Source organism: Sinocyclocheilus anshuiensis, unplaced genomic scaffold, assembly GCF_001515605.1.
Source record: "Sinocyclocheilus anshuiensis isolate Anshui unplaced genomic scaffold, SAMN03320099.WGS_v1.1 scaffold2202, whole genome shotgun sequence".
NCBI classification, from domain to species: Eukaryota; Metazoa; Chordata; class Actinopteri; order Cypriniformes; family Cyprinidae; genus Sinocyclocheilus; species Sinocyclocheilus anshuiensis.
In genome coordinates this window covers 12937-24468 of record NW_015558664.1, presented here as the reverse complement: position 1 = coordinate 24468, position 11532 = coordinate 12937, and the positions used below count along the sequence as shown (strand labels likewise).

Below are 11532 nucleotides of genomic sequence, written 5' to 3'. Positions count from 1 at the left end.
TGCACAAACACGCATACTGAGATATGGAAAACAGACTGTAAAAACTTGGTGTGAGGGGACAAAGGGGAAGTAGGTTTACCTGATCCTTTATGTTCCTGTAACAGCTGCTTTTATCTCATACCTTATCCAACTGGAGCTCCAACAGCAAAACCTACCCAACTCTCTCTTTCAGACCAAATGCGCCTTTCAGCCTGACCTGAAACTTGGAGACCGGTCACGTGGACGCCTCACAATCCTAGTGATGTGCTGGGTATTATTACAGGCTGCTTGGACAGGGCTGGGGGAGGAACTGGAAGTGGATTTGTCAGGCTGGAATTAAGATGCAGCTTGAAAATCTCCCCATCCCATTCTCTCTCCCTCTGATCGATCAGAGGGAGTTCAGGATCATTTGACTAAGGGATTTGAGGGTCTGTGTGGTGCAAAGGTTTATGAGAGATTAATGTAGTACAGGCAGGTCTTAATGGCTTCAGCTCAGAGTTGATGAGTATAGAAGCTAAACCGAAGCTACTGAGCCATGATCTGTAATATAAACTGTGCAAGTTTCTTTGAATGCCTTTCTACATTGAGGCTGTACATGCTTGTGTAAATAATGAATGACTGCCACTCTGTTTTCTTGCACCTGTGGGTCTATTTGATGGCTCAGAGGTGCTTTGCTATCAAGAGGCTCTGTGTACAATGTAACTGCAAACAATGTATTAGGTTATAGTTCAGTAGTATAGTCAATGAAACTTAATTGATTTAAAAATTAAATAAAAAAGACACCATAGCCCATCAATAATAGCACTTCATATTAAAAATAAAATATTTATTTTTGCTACTTTTCCACAGGTATATTTCTTCTCCATATTTTGTGCTACTCTTGTTTTACTCTTGAAATTCTGCTGATAGTGTTCCCTCTCATTTGAGAAATTGCTTGTGTTATCCTCATTTTTAAGTCTCGTTAGCTAATAGGATATGCAAATGTAAATATGTACATGTATGTATATGTAATTGTATATAAAATAGATGTAATATATGTATATTTACTGACATGTCTTATTGCTTGATTGAGCTTTTAAGACCACTGTGAGAACATTGTGCGATTCAAGCTTCTGTGCAAATAACACATTTCCTTAGGACAGGGGTTTTCAAACTTTTTTTGTCAGCCGAACCCCTTTGACCTAAATTACTTGAAGTACCCCCTGAGACTTTAAGTAAATATTTCAATTATTTAATGGCACATTTGCATGTTTAACTTTAAAAACATTTATTTTTTTATCAGTTTTACATCATTTAGTAGTATTTACATAGCTATTGTTATTATTACACTCAACAAATTATAAAAATTAATATTACTGTAATTTACAATGTAATTATTACATTTTTTTTCCACAAGAATTTTTTTATACAGGGTTTCCCAAAAATAAAATTATTTTTATACATTTAAGATTTTACATTTAGATCACATTTGTATAAACCTGTAACATTTCTTTGCAAAAACATTTTAATTATTATTATTATTTAATTAATTCGTTAATGGTATTAACTCGTGGGAAACCCTGCCTTAGGAAATGAGCATGAGATGATAAGTTTAAGGATAGGCTATGACAGAGATACAGATAGGAATTGCAGGACCCATGTTTATACCCCTCTTTCTATTAAAATTGTCAGCTTTTCTCAAATAAAACAAAACTGTATTTAATTGTCATTTACTGTATCATACCTACATCTTCTGCTTTTACTAGAAATGGTATTTGTATTGCAGCACTTCTCATGTTACTGTCTCCTTAGGATGGATTGTTTTGTGCCCTAACATTCATTTGGATAAAGCCATTTGCTAAATTAGCAAATATAAATGTTTCTGCAATGTCTCCTTTTAGGGCCCAGGATAACATTCCTGGTTGCCCCCTTCTGGTTGGAATCAGAATCCATTCCTGCAGTAAACAATTCAATGATGGAATAAATAAATAAGTGCTGCAATAAAAAAAAATCCATTTTAAAATGACTGTTATTAAAAATACTAATGTTAGACCGTTTCTTGCTGCAGGATAGGGAGAGACAGATCATAAGTGCTCACCCTTTCCCAAACATGGGCTGGAAAGCTGCTTTACTATGGGCGCCTGGAGTCTCTGCATCATTTCCTGTGTGCTCAGGCCTGGAGAGTGAGAAGACAGAGCAGCATGTGCAGTAGCAGGATAAGACATGAATCGGTGGGTTTCTTACATTAGCATTATTGCAACAGATTTGATGTCATGTTGAATAAGTGGCATCTATTTGTAACTGTTCATTATAATTGCTGGTAAAGGGTAACATTAAATAGACACAAAACTACTAAATGTATCATGATAAAAAAAACTGTTAAAGGGGTCATATGATGACTATAATGCTAAAAAGAACATTATTTTGTGTATTTGGTGTAATGAAATGGCAAATCTTCCCACATCGTGACGTAGACATGTGGGGGCGTGTTAGAACGAGACGTTTTAGGTAGGCGTGGTTGACTCTTAACTTTTATAAAGAATATCTCTTTGGATTTGAGACTTTAGTCTTTGCAACTTTACAGATCTTCTTTATGCACCAAGAGCTTGTAACACTCCAAAAAGAAAGGAAAAATTGAAATCGCATCATATGACCCCTTTAAGGTCTTTGAAAATCGCATATTAATGTGGTTATGTGCTGCATTAAGAGAAAGAAAAGTCAGGTAATTTATTCATAATGTTCTAAATGTTAGTAAACTTATTGAAGCACTTACCCAGCCTTAGATCTTACAGAACTCTCTCTGTCTACTTGTCCTCTCTGCAGCTGCACTGCAATTATAAACCCATGAAGTTCTCCCAGGAAAATGAAAGAAAAAAAAACACTCAATTCTGCCCCCCAGTGTTGTATGAGATATGGCATGTGGAATTCACTTAGCAAAGAAGGTTTAGGAGGTTTTACAAATAATTTTTTTCTTCCTCTGTCATTATTCATTATCGCCCCCTTGTGGAGATGTGCATGTGTCCTTGAACAAGAAGGTACTGTGGCCACAAAAAGTATTTGGAAACACAAAAATGTATGGATGTCATTATATTGGATAACATAATATCAAACTAAGGTATTTAAACAACACATTTAAATGAGTAAATGACAATGAAAACAAGAAAGACATTTTTTTTTTGGTAGGACTAGCAAAATGCTGGCATTAGCATTTGTAGGAGGTAGGTGGCCATTTCAATCATGGATTTAATTTAATACAAGGTACACCAAAACTGACTTTTGGTCACTAAATCAGTCAAAAAAAAATCTAATCTGAATATATAGGCCCCGAACTTGCTCGGAGTATAAATGAGTCGTTGTGTTGATTGCTGGTCCATATTCACTGACAGGAGTGAAGATTTATGAGGTGTCAATGAGTGAGGCAGATGGCATCAGTCCCAGAACACATTTGAAAATTCTTGGCAAAAGAATGATAACTCAAATAATTGTTACCACATGATGGAGCCATAGCATTAAAATACGATAAAAGGAGGGCTCTTCACTGAATGAATACATTTTTAGCTGCAAGGTGCAAATTTTGGTTGAGAGCGTCTGACCACTGTGAAAAAAAAGCTTAATTCCTCATTCAAATGCACATTCAAAAATAAGTATATTATATGCTTTGGTTGGGGTTTCAAATATTTCAAATTTCTCCACCAAAATTAGTTAACAAGTTAGTCAAAGTGCCTATTTTTACCTGGTAGTAAACAGACTCTCGCAAGCAGAAATTGTGTTTCGTCTGGTGAGGTAACCATAGTACCAGTGCACTTTTCGTTCAGATAATCCGATGGAACATTGAGAAAACATAAAAACTGTCATACTGTCTGTAAGTTTCTGTTGTGGATATTGACTCTTGTTTATTTAAACATTCTGGAATTTTCAGAATGTGTCAAACTTTCCAGCCTTATTGAGTACTCTAAATAATGAAGCTTATTTGCCACTTAAACATAAAGAACAAAGCAGCTTTGGAGGAAATATTTTACTAATGGAAGGCTACAGCAGAAACATCTACCTTTTCATCCTGTATTCAATGGACAATTCTTAAAGGAAGTTTTTTTTGTGTTTTTCTGACACTTGTATGTGTTCATTTGTGATTAGCTTCATGTGGTGTTTTTATATTAAGTTTATATGAGTGCAGCAGTAAAAAGTGCATTTCGGAAGTTCCATCTCATTAAGACAGGAATGAAAATGATGTGTTTAAGTGGAATGTCCTATGGAGCACCTCTCACCTCTGCTCTACATCCCGCAAACCCACCCCCTGCAGAGGTCCCATTAAACACAGTCCTGGCCCATTCCCCCTTCAAATACAGATAACCCACTTTGTATGAAGTGAGTAGGTATGGAAAACAGAAAGAAGGAATGCACTTGGCACCCCATTTGCTAGGCACCCCAGGGTCTTTAACATGTAATAACCCAGACCAGGTGCTGATCATCTGTCTGTCCACTCGGCAATCCGGATGAGGAACAATGGCGAGACACTTTCCTTTTACTACCTTCACTTCCTGTGGAACAAACAGACGAGGTCCAGAAGACGTCAGCTTTAATTGAATGCAGGTTTTATTGAATGACAACGTTAATCCATTTCACACACAAACACACAAATAAAATAGATCCCATTTACAAATATATAATTGCATAAAAAGTTATCCTATACCACAGCTTGAGACATCCTTGACATAAATGAATAATAGATATAACGCTACCTTCAATGCCCTTATTTTTTCCCTGTACAAAAATAGCTCTATCTCTGTAAGTAGTATAAAGTAATATAAAACAATTAAATAGTAATATCTTTGACCATTTTTTTTTCTTCAAATATACATATACTTGCAATAAAAATGAAATAGATTGCACATATCTCTATACAAATAATAACAACAACAATGTTCAAGTAAGTTAGAATACAATCCTTGTGGACTTGCAGACAGTTCATATAATCAAAAGCATTCATCCTGCTTACAGTGTCCAAAAAAATGTGATTTCAAATTAGAAACACCTTCATTGGCATTTTAAAAGTCTCTGTGTATTCCTTTCCAGATTCATGAATCTTTCCCCACTGAATCGACTTGAAGTCCAAAGACTTTCTGACACAGTCACTGGACAGGATCAGCTAAACTAGGTAATCCCACCGACTGGTTCACCAGGAGGGCAGTCCATTTGTCCCAGGAGAGGTGGTTCTGCTTTTCCCTGAGGCCAGTCCACTTCAGTGCAACAATATCTTGCTCATATCCAAGGCACACTTATTCAGTTTCTCCATCTGCATCCCCACTTGTTTTCAACAGCTGCTGTTGTTTCTGCGCTTCTCTTTGCTGATTTCTCTTCCGAGGACAGCCTTCAGAAGGCAAGATTGCTCTTCCAGCCCCTGTGCTTGGAAAAGAATGCACTGGAGAACTCTTGGCAGGAGTCTGAGGCATTTCTAGAATTTCATAGTTGGCCGGCGAGCCTCTGTCGCCGCGTCCTCGAGCGCTCCCACCCCGTGCGCTCACGTCCGTCTGAGCAGCGCTTCCAGCTTGTGCAGCCGTGATTGAGAGTTTGAGCTGCTCCACACCGTCCACAGCCTGCTGCCCTCCTGTCGCAGTGTCATTACTTTCTCTGGAACGGACCTTCGCCGCCGGCCGTACCCGAAGGGATTGATCTTGTCAGCGGGTGCATTCCCGATCTTCAGCTTGTTGTTGAGGTCATGGAGACGGTGTGCCAGCACATGCACCGTGCAGGTGCCAAGCGAGCAGCCCGCTCTCCTGGACTGGTTGATGGAGTTCTTGGAGCGTTTTGTCCTAATGCTGATGTCAGTGCTGGAAAGGCAGACAAGGGAAGAGGACATTAATGCCTGCCTGGAGTTCCTGAGCAATTGCTTTTGGCTTACAGCCTTAGTTTAACGTTCCTGGGCTGACAAGTTTGTACTTCATCATGTGAAACCACACTTAACTTAGAGAAAACAATGACATAATTTACAGCTGGTAATGCTTGCTAATTCTTACCTGGAATGTGGCCTTAAGTTGTCTTTGACATCGTCCGGTCTGACAAACTGGCTGTTGTCTAAAGTCCTCAGTGCAGCAAGGCTCAAATCCCTTTTCGATCTCTGCAGCCGGACACTTAAGTATCAAGAAGAGAAAAGAGAGTGTTACTTAGAAACTTTACAACCGATTCCAAACATGACTAAAAGCCTGAAATCAAATCAACACATCAGCTTACCTTCTTTTCAGGTCATGCTTTGCACTGTCCACACCGGGTGCAACGGTGGCCAGCAGGCAGCAGCAGAAGATTGACTGCAGTATCAGTTGCATCGTGACTGAAATCTTGAAGGAAAAAGCAAATGAACCATCTGTCAGATATCTGCTTTGAAAGAAAGCAGCTGAAACCTCCAATCACCTCCATGCAACTCCCCTACTCTGTGCCAACCATGCTTTGCTCACGCTTGCACAAGAGTCCAAAATCCAAGCTATTTACACTCATCATGCATTTATTTACAATGTCAAGCTGAGGTCGCACTTTCTTTGAATAAGTAAACTTGCAACTATGCTTCAGGTCCCTGATAAGCAGTAAAAGGGACAATGATGTATAAAACAGTGGGTTTTTACAAAACGGTGTCCTTAACTCCATCAGTACCTAATTTAAAAAGTCACTCAAATTCCTTTCAAATCAGATTAAGTTTTTGCCTAACAGACAGAAGCAAGTTCCCTGGCTTATAGATGCAAAACTAGGGCTCATTTTCTTATATAACTACAGATAACCTGTGCATATGAGCCTTGACCCTAAAAGAAAAGATACTGAGCAGCTAACAGAAACACATAAGCTTCCTTTAAAAATGCATACCTGTGTTGAAGTACTCTTGGGTTGGCTTCAGAAGTCTGTGTAGAAAGTAATCCAGAGGTGTTTCACTTGCTCTTGGTGCTGTGGCAGCGGTGATACTCTGCTAATAGTCTGACTCTCCACAGCAGGCGTAAGTGCATTTATACTGCAGGGAAATGGGAGGGGCAAGTAACACGCTCTCTCATCCCAACTCTTCAGTTCTGTAGTTCAGGGTGGCCACCTCAATTAGAGAATGAAAGAGAATAAGAAAACGAAACTGGGGATATTGATGGGTTATTGCTGAAATAACTTAATGGATTGTTATCAGAGTTTCTGGGAATAATAAGCAACCGCCAATCTGGGGAATTCTTTGAAAAATCCCAACGTTACAATGAATTTAGTTTCTTCTATTACATTGCTCATGATTTTTAATCTGGATGTTGGCTGGGGGTACAACTGTTATCTGTGTGTCAGACAAAGACAAAAAGACAAATCTTTAACTTCTTTGACATGAAATTAATATTCTGCATAAACAATAATGGCCAATTCAATTAATTTGGATTTACACAAGTATATAATATATTATATAATTTTTAAAAGTCGAAAAAGATCAAATAAAACTAGTATGATAGATTTTTGTATTGAAATTGAAAGAAAAATATAATGATTGTAACAGTATTAGAAAGGGCTATTAATCTTACATTGATTAAGCTAATATTGATAGTGTTTATTTTCTAATTGACAGTTGATCTATGACTACTAAAGTACCTTTGAGTTACACCTGTCAGATTTTCTATGTAAGAGGTAAGACTCTATTTCTGGATATGTAAACACAGATAACGGTACATTTAAATTTTTGGGAGAATGCCTACTGACCTTCACCTAGTTTGTAAATGTTTTTCCCCTCACTTTAGACTAAATCAAATTAAATTCTCCTGATACAATAATTACTAAAATTAATTTGTATAATTTTTCATAGAACAGCCAACATGTATTTCACAAAAATGTAATTACCTCATGTTAATTACTGTGCAACCCTGGTTTATCCTTATATGGGAAGTGAAGATTGCACAACATTCACTCACGGACACCATCCAGTTGTTTGCCTCTCAGCCCATATATGGTAAATAATGTTTGCTAAATCAATATGTCATAGCCATCACAAGGGTTGTTGATATTTGATGAAGTATGATGAGGGAACCCACAGATGCAGGTGGGAAATAGGTTTACCTGTGTGTTATATGCTCAGGAATGCTACAGTTAACAGTGAGTCACTGAACACCCTGATGTCATGATGAGTTTTCATCTCTATATTGGCAACTTCATACTGTTGTTGGTTTGGAGTGATCGTGTAAACAGATGAAAAATAGTCCGAAATTTGAAAACAGACATTCCTTGAGAATCTCATTTATTTCACCAACAAATATTACCATTAAATTACCAAGGTATTTTTGGTGGTACCTTGTTAAATACAATATTACATGCATATGGTAATCATTCAGTAACACTGTATCAAAGTATCATTCATATAACAAAGTATCATCACGTGTATAGGTATATCTAGCAGAGTCGTGCATTTGTAAAGGTTATGCCGCATTATTTTGTTGTACAGATAAGCTAAAGACCTATATTAGAGTAGTTTATTCTGATTATCATTATTATTTAATTATAAATCTATCTAACTTGCAACTTTGTGCATCCCAGCGTCAAAACATACCTAACCAGCATATGCTGGTTTTTGATGAATTGGCTTTTAGGCACTTCATTTGGGAAAAAATATTATTAACGAGAATTAAGAATATAAATCAACTATTTTATGTTTATTTTAGTTTTTCAGTGATGAATGGATGGTCAATTACAAAAAACGCATACACTGAATAAAAATTTCATTAAATTATTTGTGAGGGTCTGTTGTAAGAAATATTTAGTGTTTAAAACTTTTCTAGTGGATTATGGACTTTTTTTCCAGTTATGAGCTAATATGAACAGTGCCATATTCAACAATTAGTCTACATATTTCCTGATATACACTTTCCTGTTCTATTCTGCATAAATGAGATTACATATGGTCCACGTGTTACCCTTTTAATGATAGTTGGTATTACTTGTTTATTAACTGGATGATGTATGGTCATTAGCTGGTCCAAAGGATCTAGATTAGCTGGAATACAGCTCCCACCTGAGAAAAAAAAAATGTAGTGACCAGCTGTTTATTATTACCACATATTGTATGAAATATTATTTTGAAACTTTTATTTACATTTGAAACACTGGCATCACAAATTCAAATTCTGAAGGCATGACGCTTATCTGTGCTCCATCACGAATCTATGAACTCATCATACTTTTGCATAGTCCACAGTAAGACTAACTAACTACATAAACTAATTCATTTTGCATTATTATAACATTACATGGCATTATTCACGTCAAGGAAAATCCTTTCACTGAGAGTGTAGTATGTATTATCGCTGGTGACAGTGAACGCAGGACCCACGCCCATGAACGGACAACCGCCAGTCCACGCAGGCGCACTGGCTCCCTCTGTGTCAAACATGGCTGTGCTTCTGAAGAAAGAAAAATGCTGAATTGTGTTGCAGAATTTCGCCAAAAGAGGAAACCATGGCTAGACTGGCTGATTATTTCATAGTGGTGGGATACGACCAGGATAAAGCTGGTAAGCTGCTGTGTTTGTGAGTGGAGGAGGGTTGTGATTTATTTAGGCCGTTAGCAACAACTACTGCAATACTGCTGCGCTTCAAGGGATTAATAGATGGATTTCACTTTCTTTGACGTGTTATTATCGGGATGAAGAGGAAGTATGTGTCGGTTTTAGCAGGGAACAACTGGTTGTTGCTGTTTGTGTTTATGAATTAAGTAGCTAGTACGTGTTTGCCTAAATGGGAGGTGTAAAAGAAAGCTGGCTTGGATGGTGTGGTCCTTTTGCTATTGTTTAATACACCGCTCAAGCTTATGTTTTCATAATAACATGCCTTATAATGTGTTTTTGTTTGATATATGAGTTTTATTCACTGAGTAAATCTCAGCACACACCTACTGTATTTGTCGCGTGTACATGTAAACAGCGCGCGGTGACTCAAGCGGTTGCTTGTTACAATTTGTTTCCAAGCCACACGCATTGATCTCTAAATGGCGATTTAAGCGCGCTACGCTGCATTGATTTCCACATTTAGCCGCGAGGTTTGGGTCAGTAGAGAGCGATCCGGTGCTCTCTGTATATGTGTGCGCTTTCATAAGGATCTGCCGGAGAGCTCTTCCTGTGTTGTGGAAAGCGGATGCAGAGGAAACAGGACTTTACGTGTCTTGCTTGAGCTGTGCGTAATTGTGTGGAGTCTACAGGTGCTCCACGCTGCTCTCATTTACAGCACATGATCGTGTTTACTTGCGCAAATGCCGAAGGAAGCAGCAGGTCATCTGAAAAGCGCACGTCTGCACACAAAACGATGCTGTAAAGCGATGTTCCCTATCCCTTATTACACTCATTTAACTCTTTACCTGTCGAAAGAAAATTAATTTCTTCAAAATCATGTAGCGAGGGAAATCAATTCTTGCACGTCTTTCCATTCAGCAAAGAAAAGTGTTGAAAATCAAATCTAAAGAACGTTTTTTTGTATTTAACCCTATAAAGCCTACTGTATGATATTTGATACATCAATTTCGATGGCATCTAAACTGTCAACATGATCAAAACTTTACTGAAAAACTGGTTTTACTTATTCCACTACATGCTTTCTGCACTCTAATTGGTTCATACCTTTCAGCAAGTAAAAATAACATGATTCTAAAAACATCCGCCTTCAGGTCATGATACACTTGTCTTTTTGCTGTGAGATATTTCATGATTTTTATAAAGTAAACTAACTTTTATATTGTAAGCATGTCATGATGAACATGTAGCCTACTGAACTGAAGTAACTGAAGTGATTATGAAGTTTTAATATGGTCCACTAGGCTTTTGAGGAACAATTGTTTGTCCATCTCTCTTTTCATTGAATGATATATTTTGCCCTCCACATTCGAAACCACAAAGCTTTGATCATAAACCATTGAAATATCTTACTAATACTTACTAATGCTATGATATTTGTGTAAGTTGTTAAAGAGATCTAATTGATTTACAGTACAAGCTATCAGAATTTTGCCTTACTTTATGGACATAAATAACAAAAGTCATGCACCAAACTATATTTTTCTCAAGTTTGGGCCTATGAATAAAAGAGATGTTTTGTTTTCCCCTCATTGTGAGTGAACTCCATATTCCATATTCTGAGACAGAATGATCTTACATTTATCTCACATTATGGTGCACATTGTTTTTTCCCTTGCCTTTATGCGATTGTTGCTTGTCTGATTATACGGTGTTGGATAAAAACAGAGGCAGACTTTGCAACATCAATGTTCTTTTGTGTCAGACCGTAGTACACTGTAGCTGAGACTGTGGTCATGATTGACTGCGTTTGTTTTTGGAGTTAAGTGGCTGTGCAAAATAGGTCATGTACTGCTCATACTGTGTTTCAGCAGGAGCAAACACTAATGAGGTAATTATTCTAGAGCCGTAGTTCACTGAGAAGCTATGCAAACAGCTGTCATTATCGCAAATGATTTCAGAATTGCGCAATAAAATCGTCTGCGATGTATTTTTATTTTTTTGCGTGTAACTTGTCAGTGAACTACGGCTATGTGTAGTAAATTCTGCTCCATCTGAAAGCACGTGATGATGATTTCCTG

At 37.5% G+C, this 11532-nt stretch overlaps 1 protein-coding gene across 1 annotated transcript; it reads right to left on the bottom strand.

The window, feature by feature from the left end:
* Nucleotides 1-4829: 4829 nt before the first annotated feature.
* On the bottom strand, nucleotides 4830-6901 carry LOC107681200 (ADM-like). Its single transcript, XM_016477416.1, has 4 exons — nucleotides 6808-6901; nucleotides 6187-6290; nucleotides 5973-6086; nucleotides 4830-5786 (listed from the first exon to the last, which is right to left on the bottom strand). The coding sequence occupies exons 2-4, from the start codon at nucleotides 6276-6278 to the stop codon at nucleotides 5477-5479; spliced, it is 516 nt and encodes a 171-aa protein (XP_016332902.1). The 5' UTR covers nucleotides 6279-6290; nucleotides 6808-6901; the 3' UTR covers nucleotides 4830-5476.
* Between the last annotated feature and the right edge of the window lie 4631 nt (nucleotides 6902-11532).